Source organism: Varroa destructor, unplaced genomic scaffold (genome assembly GCF_002443255.2).
Source record: "Varroa destructor unplaced genomic scaffold, Vdes_3.0 BEIS01000007.1, whole genome shotgun sequence".
Taxonomy (NCBI): domain Eukaryota; kingdom Metazoa; phylum Arthropoda; class Arachnida; order Mesostigmata; family Varroidae; genus Varroa; species Varroa destructor.
The window spans coordinates 5,290,931-5,306,242 of NW_019211460.1; the positions used below are offsets into that span (position 1 = coordinate 5,290,931).

The window sequence follows — 15,312 nt, forward strand, 5'->3', positions numbered from 1 at the left end:
ACTGTGATTGATAGCTAAAATATTCGTTTATTGATATTGAAGTACATATATTTATAATAACTTACTATAATAAACTAGATGCGCTGTACTCTACCATACATAAGAATGTTTCACGAGCCGGTCTAAAGCTGAGGTCCTATTGCGCTTTTTGAAGTGGGCAACCTAAAATCCAAAAAAACACATCTTAAATCAAGACCTCTTAACGAATGTATAGTGCACCATACTATTGCCACTCTCCGGTTTTTTGGCGAGTCAGGATACTTAGGGTTAGGACTTGTGGGCAGCGAGGAGCACGATGCATATCACAAAGTTGCTTATCTAATACAAACGCAATATTTATCAGCTGCATGAAATTCCTGCAATTGGGTAGGCGATTGTAAAAACAATGAACTGCATAGTGCATCACTAGATGTCTGTTAGATCGATCAAATCCTTTTCAGGTCTCATTTGTTATGGCTCCCGTTTTTTAAATTTGAAGTCGATTTCTGCTAATCTTCAATTCCGTTTTTCTAGATTTTCTCAGAGTGCTAAAGCCGACAGTACATTGAGTGGCAACGGAAATCGTTAGCAAACAGTGGCATCGCCGTCAACAAGTAGACAAGCCTGTTACGGGTCGGCCAGCGCAATTCCAGGGCTCTTTTTGGGAATGAGGGTTTTGTCCGAATCAGTTGCTCGACCGTAAGGTTCTCCTAAATTATGCTCACACCATATGCGGCGCCCGGTGCAACTTGGGGGTCGAAAAGTCGCACAGTAGTCGAGAGAGCTATCAAGAGCTCTTCGCATCTTTCTTTAATATGCTGGAACAGTGGAGAAGCAGTGACCGTTATACGAGATCGGTTAACGTACGTCAGGGGTCGACAGTTAAACTGTGGCACAAGCCACAACACTGCCACCTTTTTCGAATTCCATTGCCTCGGCCTTGATTAAATTGACGGTAGGATGTAATCTAGCTAAAGCGTGCTGCAGATGGGAGTGATTGTTTCCGTAAATATGTGAATCGTCGACTTCCTAGTGCCTCGTATCTAGTTGGGTAGATCTTTAGGCAGGACTGAACGAGGGAGCAAGTTTCAGTTATCACTCTGCGTAACAGTTGCGGTTTGAGGGAACACCGGCAGCTCCAAAACCCCATTATCTATTTTTTCCTAGAGTACCGCGAGCGATAAGCAGACGTCAGCGAAAGTACTTAGGACTAAATACTTTGAGGTAAAGTCAAATTCTGTTTTAAGGTTCACAGATACTATTCAAGTGTATTGTCGACGGTACTTGATGTCGACGTATAGGCCGCTGCATTCTGTATCGTTCAAATAAATCCTTCTAAATCCATGTTGCTTCGTGAGTACCACAGTCACATTCTCTAGGAACGCGTTTAGTCTTCTTGCCAATAGATAGGAAAGAAGTTTATAGCAAACAATTTTCTCTACGATCCCATCTCACAACGCCTGATTTGGGTCGCTTTTGCCTTCATGGATAATAACAAGCTTTGAATATCTTCATTAAAAGGAAAGCAGTTCAGAACGAAGGCATCTTTCGAACAAAGCGGTCCAACACGGCGCCGTCCATAGGACGCCTTGAAGTCTTCATTTCGAGTACTGACTCTGGCTGCCTTTTTGCGCATAAACTCCCGAATACCTTACTGACTGTCAGAACGGAAATTTCTAAACCAAAAGTTCGTATTCGGGTATTGTCTGTTTGTTCTACCCTATGCTGAGCAACGAGATTCCTCAGGAACAACGTTATTAAATGGTTAGGCTTCGACGAAGTTGCTGATAAACGCTATTGAAATGAGAGGACGCGACGCGGGCCAAGCCATTTATATGGCTGTAGCTCGGCTTATTTTATAAGATCAGCTTATGTGCTATTTCGGATATTTCTTGCACTGAATGGTTTATGTTTTTCAACAAATCACCTTGAGCGCTACAACCAGGGGACCCGCTGCAAGATGTTGTGTTGTCAGTATATTATTGAAAGCATGTGGGGCACGGTAAACAAAGTGGAAATTGTAGTCAAACCAAAACCGATGTCTCCTAGAGCGGGCAGGACAAATTCAAGAATGCAAGGTTTCGACAAAATAACGCGCATCGTTTTATCATTAATCGAATTTTAGAGGGAACTTCATGAGCTCGTTTCAGAAGCTTTTTCGAGCCTAATTCACATGCTAAAAGTTTATTTCTCCTAGCGCAATGGTCTCAAGGGAAGCTTGAAGTTAATTAGACCTAAATTTGCGCTTGGAAAGCTCGATAAGGGCTAGTACTGTGTTGCGCTTAACTACTTAGCAATAATACTCTATCAGCGTGTTCCGTACGGCTGATGTACGGCTTGAGGTGGACTCGTTCAGAGGCGCGCTAAGATCTTTTGTCACAATGACGAAGGCGCCAGAAGTAGGGTGAGCCATGGCTTCTATACGTGGGTCAATGGGTATTTCTTGTCACTTAACCGCACGTACGCCGCCGCAAGCCGTATCTGTGAGCCACACGAGGCAATAAATTGTCTTCCATAAGGCGCGACGACCAGCGCTCATTCTCGCCCGCAGAGTGCAGTGAACGATGTGAAATTCCGGTAAGCTGCATTGGCCGGTTGCGGGTGTTTCCGTGCGGACATAGATACCGAATGTATCCCAGGCTTCCGGTACAAGCGATTGTAGTTTAGAGAAAAGCTTGAGCATGGCCTGTGGTTTCAGCACGATTAAGCTTGATTCACAAAGTTTTCAAGCGTCGATGATGACCGCAGCCGCGACAATTTCATGGTGGGTAACACAGATCGTAGAACCGAATCGAACATCAAGAAATGCTCTTTCAAAGTTTGAAGTACTAACGATGCTTTGGTGCGCTCTCTACAAAACACACAGAGGCTCTAGACTGTGGTATCCAGACCAACATTCTGTACTATCGAGTTTCTTCGTGGCAGACTACCGATGGTAAGGACCTGTCCCTGCAATTCGACTGCGCCCTTTCCTTGGAAATATTTTTTAACTTCATACCAAGGACGTTCGATTCTCCTAATATATATGCAGCCTTCTTAGCTACATTACCGTTATTACTCTCAACGACATGACACCTTGTGATTTAGAAAGATATAGCAGAGAAGTACGCACTGTCCTAAATTGTTTTTTTCGGTAAATACCTCATTACTAGACCCAAACAGCAGAAGAGATAGGTTACGTAGTTGAAGATCCAGGTGTAGCTCTTTCAATTTCACAGCAAGCGACCCAACTGCTGTTATAAATTGTTTTTCCTGGAATTCCGTGCACTCATGACAGTTTGTCTGTAAAAAGACGGCCACCGGACCATTCAAATTTTGGGGTACTTTTTGGGCGTTTTTGATGTCGGAAATTTTTGTGCTCATTTTTTGGCCCACTTAGGACTCAGGGGCCAGAAAGCACTGCTATTTGTTTAACACCGCAGCTGTTCCAATAGTCGTGTTCTATGGATGTTCAAAGAAAACGTTTGCTGCCGATTGTTGTGCGCATTTCTCACAACAGACACAGTGTAAATACTTGCACTAGCAGAGACCGGGTATTCTAGGCGCTCATCGATGCACGAGCTTCTGCCGATTAACATAACCTTCAGAAATTATGGGATAAGTACGGAGCTACCTAGCACACTTCCGCATGATTCGGACATACAAAGGAATCAATACCAGTGCATTTTTTTTTAGAAGATGTAAATCAATTACTACTCAGCATAACCTTTTCACAAATGCCTAAGCAAAGTGATTTTAAATAAATAAATATGTATTATATAAAAATAAGAGAAGTTAGGAGAGAGTAGATTACATTCAAATGAATTAAATAATTTAGAAAATGACAAAGGACACTTGTCTCGTGTAGTGTATATTTCACCCGTCTTGAATAGTACTTAAGGATTGGTTGGCGACGAACTATTATCACACTCCGTGTAGGAGAACTTTGTGTAGCCATTCCAATTGTATTGTAGAATGAGTAGCTTTAACTTCTAATTACTCCAACCTTTTTTTAAACAGAATTTATCCATGTTACCTGCTGCTACATGGGCTCTACATTTTGATGCCAGCTTTCGGACAGGGTCCTATGTGGAACGAGGTATGTAACACGCTTTTAGTGATAAAGCTTGCTTCTAGACAGTAAATCCTCTGCATCGTTAAGTTCATGTCTTGTTATCTTCGCCACGAAACTATATCCAGAATTTTGGAGCATCAATTTTTTATTCATAGTATAATATATTATTATAATTACTATAAATTATTATATAATATATTAACAAATCATTTTTATCGAATAAAACATGAAGAATGCAAAACTGTGTCATAAATTCGGACGCAAGCTATAGTATCTTCTGAACTTCGTTGAAAATGTAGGTGATGGACATATGTAACGATAGCTTAGACATGTAACGGCAACTAATCGTTTTTATATCGCTGCGAAAAAAAAATTGAGGCATTTCCATGCAAAAAGCATTGAATTCAATGTTTGACCCCTTTGTGAATTATTTTCGGTACATATAGGGAAAGGGCCCACCAAAAAGAAAAAAAAACTTGGGTGTTGTCATTTTCTGTATCTGTTGATTCGAATGTGCTTCCTCGGAAATTGATATATTATTGAAGTAGTGCTGATCTAACTAGTTCTAAGCGGTCTTCGTACTGACCTAACCTAACGACCATCATAATTCACGATGCAACCACATTATGGTTAAATTATGTTCTAACTAAAATAAAATTGTCGTTGTCATAAGCTTTTTTCAAACAGATGCAGGCCTGTCATTTCTCGTACAACTTATAAATCTAAAGTTCTGCATAAGTTCCTTATGAATTGCCTGGCTTACAGATGTGATAGGTTTTATTTATATAGTTATTTCGCTTCCTAGATGTTTTCGAGATTCCCGCTTCGATCAAATGAAGGCGTACAAAATTCACACGGGGGTGGATTGGAATAGCTTGTTCTTGGTGAGGCTATATTTGACGACTCTCTACGGCAATGATCTCGATTTAAGCAATTTTTATTATTATTATTTTATATGTGTTTATATTGCTACACTTTTGTCAGCTTTTCTGCACGAATCTTTATTTCCTACATATTTTGAACGACAGAGCTGCCCCCCTAAGATATGTGCTGCCACTAACAGGAAGTATGATATGCTGAAGAGCTTGTTGTTTAGAATTTGTATTCTATTTTGAAATACAACAAACTACTCGAATATATGTTGCGCTGCCTCTGAGCCTATCTACTCGGTACTGATTGGACCATCGGTGTAGATAAGGGCATTTTAACGAATAGCTGCTACCGAATAAGCCTGCGTCTATAATATACGTTTGCTTCTTTATTCTAGGTATTCTCAAATATCCGTCGAAACGTCTATGAAACAAGTTGGACAAACTTAATATTCGTAAATAACTTTGTGCAGTGGAGTGACAACCTTATGCTCCACTCATGGTTCATAGCTGTCAATATGCAGCTCTTCATAGTAGGAGTGCCATTAGCACATGCCTTGCGGCGTCGTCCGCGTCTAACGAGCGTCATCATGGCAATGGCGTCATTGCTCGGGTGCGTCGTCGTTTGCATCACACTTGCTGTGAATGAATATCCACCTGCTATGCTTATGATGACCGCACAATATGAGTAAGTAGACATAATATTTACATAGAAATAGCGGATAGAGATTAAAAAGGTTGGGACACATACGTACTTCATAACGAATTTGAAATCTGGCTTCTCTCTTTTTAAGAACGGTATACATTTTCAATCCTGCCTACACGATGTTCAAAACCAATAATCATAACCTAGAAAAGAGTATCTTCCTATGAAACCACGAGGTGCCGACTCATTTTTTCAGTTAAACGGCCAAAATTTATAAAAGTGACAGACGTCATTTACTTAGTAGCTGACTACACGAAAATGGTCGCTTTTGATGAGGACAGACCATTGAGAAGATCAGGACACACGTGTCCCAGCTAAACAATAAAAAGAAGGTATGCGAACACATTCCAAGCGAAGCTTCATCTTTAAAACTGAGTTGCTCGAAAATTCCGATGTATTTTCTTTCGCACATTGCCAAATCTCTTGGCAGGATTTGAGTAGCCCGCTGGCGCTATCCCATCAATTTTCATGAGAATGACCATTAATCATAACACACACTGGACAGCGATGAGGCAAAATAACATATGCTATCGAGGTTAACCGTGAAGATGGACGAGAAGGTGAAATAAATTCCTGCATCCAGATCTTCGCGACATCTAAGTAACGACTCTCTTAGGTAAATCAGTTTCAATCATAGCTAAGCAAGCGCGCACAAAAGCGTCTGAATACGTTGAACCAGTCGCGATGGTTAGACATTTGTGATTAAACTCTCCAGAATCTAAAATGAGAAGGATTAATTGGATTTCTTTAGAGTTTGTTTTGGAGAAGTTTAATACCGAGTTCTAGCCAGTGTGGATCGTGAAACCGAAGTGAATTCAGTACATTCAAGAAATAATAAAATAACAGAAATTAACGCGACGATGGGAAAATGCAGCAGACTTGAAAAAAATAATTTCTATGCATTTCAACCTTAGCAGCGTGATGCACTTAGAACTACGACGATAGAAGACGATTGTCTTCTATCTTCTGTGACTAACTATTCAGCAATCAGACGAAATAGGTGAGCCGCTGAGGAAGCGTAGCTTCTTTATAATGTACTGTTCAATTTACCTTTTTTATCAGTACCTTCGATTGGTTCTGCTGATCGTTTCAACTTCGGAACAGGACACTGTAATGAAGCCAATATTTTCTAGAATCATAGGTAAATATAGTTTCTATGCCAGATATTTATTTTCATCATGAAAATGTTCTCGCCCTCATCCCTAAGATAAATGGGTCTCTTGTCTAATCTTATGATTTGCTTTAATATATCCTCACCGTCCGTCTGCTTGTTTCTTTAAATTATACTGTATTTGTATTTCAGCAAAGCGGTAAATTTCATCAGCTATGTCTATTATATGCCGTATACACACCTTGGACCTTTCTGTATGGGAATGCTTCTAGGCTATCTACTCACCGAAGGATACTCTCCAAAATTAAACACAGTACGTTGTTGAAATAGAAACGAATACGCTAGGGTAAAGACTTGTTGAAAAATAATATATGCAGCGATGAAACATCTAAATAAGTACACTTCAAGTTGTAGTTTATGTAGTGGGTTTACGTTTAAATATATATTTGAATGTATTGATTTCTTACAATGAAGAAACGTGGCATAAGTACTCTTGAGCGGCCTCTAAGTTGCGTAAACTTCATGACATTACCAAACCTGTAACACATTGACCTATACCGTTTGTATCTAATCTTATCGAAAATAATAACATACACACGTAGCATTAACACATAAGAAGCCCGCTTCAACATAATTGTTAGGTTGAGTCGATTTGCGCTCGCGGACATTTTTTGCAACAAACGCAAACCATTATGTTTGCTGGAGGTTCGTTACTTATAGTTGGACTTTACTTTGGAAATCTTTGTTAAGCCGACAATTTTGATCCGCTCAGTTTTTTGTTTGATACGTTCAGATTAGGCTTCAGTGGATCTATACGTATTAAGATCACTTTATTTATAAGGATGTTCACGAACAGGATGAGGTTTTGAAGGTAATTAGCAAATGACAGTTACATTGAATCCATTATAGATGTCTTCTTATATGAAGCTAGATTTCAAGACCAATATCGGTTTAGGCTTATATTTACCACCATACCCTATCTGACAACGATTCTCAACGAAAACAGTTTACATTATTCTCATCCGATTCCTGAGTCGTGTCGTTTTGGATAACAGTATGCACCATATAGGTATCTCTGAACCATGCTAATAATATTATGCAGTTGTTTTTTTACATATGTTCTCAAAATGTTCAGAAGCTTATTCATGATTCTGTTCTAAACACGGAACACCTAAATTGCCTAACATGATGGCCACCACATTGATGTTTCCAAGAGGAAATTGATTTGCTGCCTTTTCTGCGACCTTGGTTCACTACTATTTGTATGTACTAGTATGAGTGTACTGTTTGAATCATGGCTACTGAACAAACTAAGCAGGATAACAAAATTTGTTTACTTTTTTTTAAATATATACATTAGTCTACTAGGAATTGCAAGTGAAACCTATCTATTAGGCCCTTCTGCGACATAGTGGACCTTCAATTTTTGGCTTTTACAAATATTATTTTTTATCTTTGTTTCTATTTAAGGACTAATATCTGTGACTTTTTGCGACTTGGATGATAATTTATTTATTCTTCTGCCGTAGAGGCTTGGAATAGGAGCATACATGAACTTTTTGAGGTCTCGATCATGTCGAGCTTAGAAGAATTTTCCCTTAGAAGCTTAGAAGAACTGTCAAGATTTTGAAAACTACGTAATCTGTAAGACAAAATTTGATGAGAATACAGAATTAAAGAAAGCCTCTAACTGTGACATTCTGTATTTTTGCCATCGTGGTTCTTGCGATTTTAGGTTGAGCGTTGTCGTGCAATAGAAGCATTTACTTTGACTTCATAATCTGAGTGCTTAATATAGATTGTCTTCATCAAAGTAGTACCATTTCAAAACACGAGGTTTACTATGGTTCAACTGAACGACCTAATATAATAAAATACAGTAGTTCATACGACTGAATTTCATAGTGTATTGTTACATATGTATTACATGTAAAACGAGTTGAATGACGCAGTAAATTGGAAACACCTTTCTTCTATATAGTGCAACATCCTTTAAACCATATTTGACTTGCAGGTTCAAATATTGCTGGGTAATATCTCAGCACTTCTTCTGATGGCAGTCTCTGTATTCGGAGCATATCCATTTCGTGCAGGATGGCCAATCGACTACAAATGGATTGTGCTATATGGAGGCTTTCATCGAATTGTTTGGACTGCCGGGGTAAGAAAGCAATAATGCACCATTACGAAGTGCCAATTTTTTTATAAATCTTGAGTACGATCATGGAGGGGTGCTCTTATCCCTAGTTTCCCTGGCATAGCTATAGTATTATTGGTAAGCCCGATACGCGCCTATCTTAGTTTCCGTTGAACTAATTAAGTTGAGTGGACTTCCTGTCAGGGCTCAAAAAATGTTTTCGATTCATTCATTTTATCTACGAAAGCATTAGTGTTCCACATAACTTTTAATTTAAACTTCTTAATTGAAATTGCACAGGTCAAAGAAAGTACCGCGTTCAATCACTGAAGTTTCTGAGACTATGTAATAGCCCAAAAGATATAGGAATTCTTAGAAAGCGAATTAGCCAGAAAAAAAACGGTTTTTAGCATTTAGGACTAGATATTTTTACCTACGTTGCACTTGTATCAATAATTTTATTTGGACTTAGGCGTCCCAGTCGTTTGATTTGCTGCTGCTAGATGCTCTGCGCTCGGAAAATAGATCTGTGTTTTAGTGACCAAGTAAAAACCGAGTGGTACATGTACACGTTCAGTAGCTCGCATTGACTGTTGTTCGCCGTAAAAAGTTGGGAATTTTGTCTCTTCGAAAGACTGCAAGATAAGTAGAGGGCAGTCAAATATATCAGGACCAAGCAGACTGTTTCAAAATATAACATAGTTGTGTGTATATTTCATTTAAACTAGATACGCTAATCACCGTGAACTGAAAAGTAGGTATGACACTATCTGAAGTCAAGCCACAAAGGTTTGACTTCAAACAATAAAAATCGTTTCACATCCACTTCATTCTTAAGTATACGAGTACATATATGACGTCACACCTTTCGTCTGGTGACTTCTAGCATGACATTCTATAAACTAGCTTTTAGTCGTATTTATTTCTATTTTACGAGAATAACATTATATATTTTAAATTAATTATGCTTCGAAATAAAGCTTTCCGCACGAATATATGGAATCGAAAAATGATAAAGAATTGAAAAATGTACGCAGTAAAAATTAAAGCAACATAAAATATAATGCTGTGCACTTTTGGTATACAGCGAAATAGCATGGTATCTTTTAATGCCGAAAATTATCTTGAAACCTTGCGTTTTGTGTTGTTCTGTTTTACGGCAGGTATGCTGGTTTATCCTAACATCTGTAACAGGCCAAGGTGGAATAATTTCAGCGTTTTTGTCTGCTGACCTCTTTCAGCCGTTTTCAGTGCTTTCTTTTACAGTTTACCTCCTTCACCCTGCGCTTATTATTGTCTACGTCGCTCTGACAAAAGAAATTCAGCAACTCGACCACTTCTATATGGTAAAAATGCTAATTTCTGGCATAAATACAAGCCGTTCTGTAATATATTTGACCTCTAATATTTAACAAAAACACATACGGGTTTAGGTGCCACAGGAAAAATCATGCATTTGTGTTTAGTGTTGTTCCATTCATTTTTTAGATTCCTCAAGGGGTCACAGAGTTGGCGTAGAAAAGCAGATGAACGAAGCTTTTCAATCTTCTGAAGTTGAGCTTTTTCACTTATACATACGCGTTGAAGTTCTACAGCGTTTCTCGAATCCATTACTTGAACACCGTAAAGCTAATGCTATTATCTGAAAGCCTAGAGGTTCGGAAGCATAAAGCTCTATACGGTTCGATCATGTAATTGAAATGTTATTACATGTTTTAGTTAATTTATTTTTCCAGCCAGCTTTCACTATTTACTGCATGAAAGACCAAAGTTACAGTTACGCTTTTTGAACTTCGGCTTATTGTAAGTGGCAAATATTGTTAAACAGAACACTTTTTTATTGAACAATATTGGGCATGAGAGTTTGAGTCAAAGATATGCGCTTTTAATGTGAGAAGATAGATTGATTTACAAAAAAAAAGCACCGAAATCGACTTAAATCAATGCTGCAGATCTATGTATTTTAAACGCTTCTTTAGAAAGAACTATTTGCCATGTTTGTAAGCGAATAGAAAACGAAAATCTTTACATTTTTGCGCAAACAGTTGCAACAGTCTAGTCATGGCTGTTCTATAGACGACAAAAATACTCAAAGGTCCAAAGGCATACAAGTCTATATTAGATAGGGTTTAATAGAACAATTCAGGTGCATTCTCTGAGCTTATTTTTTGAGTTGTAAGCCAACTTTTATTATTTACATATGAAACATTGTAATTCCACAAGCTAGCATATTTGAAATGTAAGTAAGCTTAATATAACCGCGTCGCAACCACTAGGTGTTTGCACTCATTTTATTTATCTTTTTATGATTTTTAATCATCGTTCTAACAACAAACTTTGCCCAGGAAAGGCCTTCTCCTACTTTCTAATGGAAAATGCGTTTCTCGATCATAGAGTGACCTGTCGTCCTTACCAGTCTCTAGTGACCCACTTTTCGACTCACACTAGGTGTGAGAAACGCATATTATCCACACCAAATTGAACAGTCGATAAGCTTTGGCATATATCTACATGAATAAACGATAAAAGTGTATACAACCCCTTAATATATTATATAAAAATATAAATAATAATTAGGCGTATAAATATATATGTATAAATAATAATTAAGGCGTAATATCCCTTAAAACATTGAATTTAAGCAAACAAAAAACCGCGAAAGAGCCATCATAAGATGCAGTATCTAAGTTAGATGTTATGTCACGTTCGTTACGGTAAAAATTACAAATCTTTTTTGATCGAAACTCACCTAGAAATGTGTAGCTAATAGTTTCCACCGTTGGTGATTCTTAGGGTACAGCTTCGAAAGTTATGAAATATATATCTAAAATCAAAGATGGTTGTTTGAGACAATGATGATATTTTATCCTAAGGTATGTCCAGAAAACGCGCACATAAATCGTATAGATATGGAAAAAAATTCCTGAATAGAAAGTAGAAGATCAATGTCGATATATTCATACTAACGCATAGGGCCATTGCTACTTAAATGCAACATTGCTTTCTATGTATATCGTTTCAGACTGTCTTGTTTCTGGGAATATGGACGTTGTCACATATGGCCGCCTACGTAATGTGCACAATCGCAGAATTGCCTTTTGCGGGACTTGAAAAACTACTAAGGGAAAAACCTATGAACAACCTTAAGATAAGCACCAACAAGAAGCAGAAAGAATCGAGGCGAAAGGATCTTGTTTGCATAGACGGCGTCGCTAGCAATTTCGAGGGTGTCATGGGTCAGTGCGAGCACGAAAGCGTCGGTAAGGTTTCACATTCTATTTTTCGGATTATAGAGCAGCCTACTAAGACATTTTTCATCGGTCAAGATCAACACAGATTGAATCGCCCACATGAACATTATTATACAAAACCGACCATCTGTGGAGGTCTCCAGCCACCTCAAATGACGTCCGGCAAGCTGGATTCGAAGACGTTTGCTAAATATAAGTTTTAAAATGTATGTCGTTATGCTACTGAGAACTGTAAATTATGTATAAAAGAATTCTCAATTTGACTTGCTATCTTACGCCGCAGAGTGACCGTCGTGTGAACGGGATAGGTGCTTGCATATTGTGTACAGAATATACATATAGAGTAAGTAGATTGGGTTATATGGATTAAAATTTGCTTAACGCTGTTCTTTGAAAACAGACGATATCACGTCAGAAAAACAAATTATACTAGTTTATCTAAAACTTTCCTACGATCTGGCTCAAATGGCCGGACTACAATTCTTATCTTTAAGATCGAATGATTTTTTAAGAAAATATCAGTTAAATGCACTTATGTCTTTAGTCCATATAGCCCCACGAGGTATGGCTATTTGGACCAAAGGTGGGGCAATATGAGTCACTAATAAACTAAGTTAAAGAAGCCGATTATTTGACAACCTGGGTAGGAAAACTCTTTTTTTTCTTCGAAAGGCCAATGATAATGGCGCTGGGATCATGAATTATTTATAACCAAGGAAGGTAGGTCAAAGATTACTGTTCGTCTTCCATAAGTCTATATGAGTATTTTGTTGCGCAGTCTGAAATCGGGTCCCTAATCCTTTAACGAACTGCATTGTGTTTGAGAAGTACGATCAACAGTAGCAATGTGCGTACTGCTTTACAAAACCAACTTGATGTATTGAATCCTGTAAAACTGTCATGTTTACATGACAGAATATGTGTTACATGTCAGAATAAATAATTACCCATAGTAAATTCTGATCCATGATGGTGATCGTCCGCAGTGTCGGCAATATTGTTTTGTGCCAATGACATTCTAAGAAAGTCGTCAAAATAGCTTTCAAAAGAAACGACACGTAGTAAAGCAAATGTGAAGATATGATAGGCAAAACTAGTAGAAAAATTGTCTGGTTATTTTCCTTTTTATCATTTGACAAAGATTCGGAAAAAAGCAGAAATACATAGCCGTTCCACATAACCTTACTTTTTTAAAATTTGGACAAGAGAGAAAACCCGCCTTTCGCTATATATACTTTATACACTACAATGTTAGTAGTAACGTGGAATTTAAATAGCTCCCATGCGTACCGTTTTTAAAAAGCGATGAAGACACCTCAGAAAAAGTGTTAAATCTGTAAAAAAAAAACGTCATCATTAATTGGTTGGAGCAGTTTCGACGAAATTTTGTCCTGTAACTGAAATCAAGACATTAACTTATACCAACGTGAGGTTATGCAACTTGAATAATTCAGTATAATTGAGGCCCCTGTAAACAGAAATCCCTATGTTGGAAATACGCTAGGAGTCAGGAATAACAATATAACAAACGAACCTGACACCACGAAAGACTGCTGGAAAGAAGAACACTTTATAATGTAAAATTTGGTAAAATCTAGAAAAACGGTATATATATATATGCATATATATAAATATATATATCAGGACTCTCATGAACGAAGATAGCGATAGGTCGTACGCCCAGATAATTGTTGAAAAACTTTTAATAAAACCAGATCTACTTTGTGTAATATATCAGTGCATTCCAGGTGCATTTTTTACATGAAAGTGCAAGGAAAATACAAATTACAGCAGCACCGTGGTCTACAATTATCGCGCACCCATTGGTGATATGACCTTTGTGGTAGCTGACATCTTGGTCAGGATCAAAACAAAAATTAAAACAATACATGGTCACTTGTTTTTTCGTTAAATAGAACAACGTCCAGTTGTTTGAGCTTTTACGTACTCATGCGCTGTGAATTTAGTGTCCTCTGGTAACAGTGTTAAAAAGGAACACTAATTACGTAAGCTCCTCCTTTAGGGCATGCAAAAATATATCGAAAACAATAATTGTGATATGACTAGATATTTCCAAATAATCGATCATTGAATACAGACAAAACTATTAGTTATCTTCGCTAAGAAACTGATGCACCAAGCGGCATGGCTGGTAGAAAAGAAAGAAAAAAAGAGTTACGGGACATTGTGTCTTCTTATAATATATAAGATAAGGTAACTTCTCCACTATGAGCTCATAATATACACCTTTTCTATTGACATAAACTTTTACCTACTTTGAACAACACATTCTTCTGAGCTTTGTTTGACCTCTCTTTCCTTAGAGCAACTTTTTTGTAGAGCTAGATAACGAGTACTTAGTAATTACTTTCCTGTACCATTAAATCGTTTTTAATTTGCGTTTTGTACATACGATAACAATACGCGATCGCTGTTTCTAAATAGCCAGATGTATGCGTATTTTGTTATGATAGATACAGACCGTGCATGCGATTTTCTGGCTAATAAAATCGATTATGGTGTGTTTTGTATTTCTTCTGTATCTTTTTACGCATTTTCCTACAAAACAGTTGCAGTTCTATAGAGAGTGCTTTATTCGCCACTTGAAAACCGATAAGAAGGGAAACTTGAGCTTTTAGACTTCGATCTGTCAATTATTACCGTCAAGTGAGTAGACTTAGGTTCTGACTCGCCGAGACAAAAAAAGCTTATGTGACAGTTACTTCCAATGCTGCCCAGATATCAAGCAGCTCGATAGAACATGAAAAAAAATGTACAGTTATGAACGTGGGACGTCCCACTGTGCTCCAAATCTGTCTATTTCAAGGTACCTTTTAGCCTTCGTAGTATTACGCAAATTACGTGTTAAGACCCCTAGTTCCACACACTAACTAAGAGTTCAATAACGATTATTTATGCCTTGTTTCTATAAACGTTTGCACAATGATAACCATGAGAATTAGGTTGTCATGGCTTTTAGGCCACGCAAACCTATACCCACAGAAGCAAAAAATGTTATTTAAAATCATATATCATAGATATTATTAGAGTCGTTGAGGCTTGTTTTAGATAAGAAGCAGTGCGCTGTCCAACTTGTTATTAACAAGACGAATTCATCCAGATTCGAACAAAGCATTTTGTGTGTTTTCGTTTAACATCTTTTAACCGAGATAAAATACTTAAACAAATTTGGCAAACTGCGGAC

At 37.7% G+C, this 15,312-nt stretch overlaps 1 protein-coding gene across 6 annotated transcripts in view; it reads left to right on the forward strand.

Moving 5' to 3' along the window:
• Positions 1-13,849, forward strand: part of LOC111254254 (nose resistant to fluoxetine protein 6-like) — a 75,474-nt gene extending 61,625 nt beyond the window's left edge. For all 6 annotated transcript variants that reach the window (XM_086975882.1, XM_022814901.2, XM_086975881.1 and 3 more), the window contains 6 exons: positions 3,979-4,057; positions 5,301-5,590; positions 6,912-7,032; positions 8,734-8,880; positions 10,020-10,202; positions 11,879-13,849. In XM_086975882.1, coding sequence (XP_086832008.1) covers positions 3,979-4,057; positions 5,301-5,590; positions 6,912-7,032; positions 8,734-8,880; positions 10,020-10,202; positions 11,879-12,310 — 1,252 coding nt within the window. In that variant the 3' untranslated portion in view covers positions 12,311-13,849. The remainder of the gene's footprint in view (positions 1-3,978; positions 4,058-5,300; positions 5,591-6,911; positions 7,033-8,733; positions 8,881-10,019; positions 10,203-11,878) is intronic.
• Positions 13,850-15,312: the final 1,463 nt, after the last annotated feature.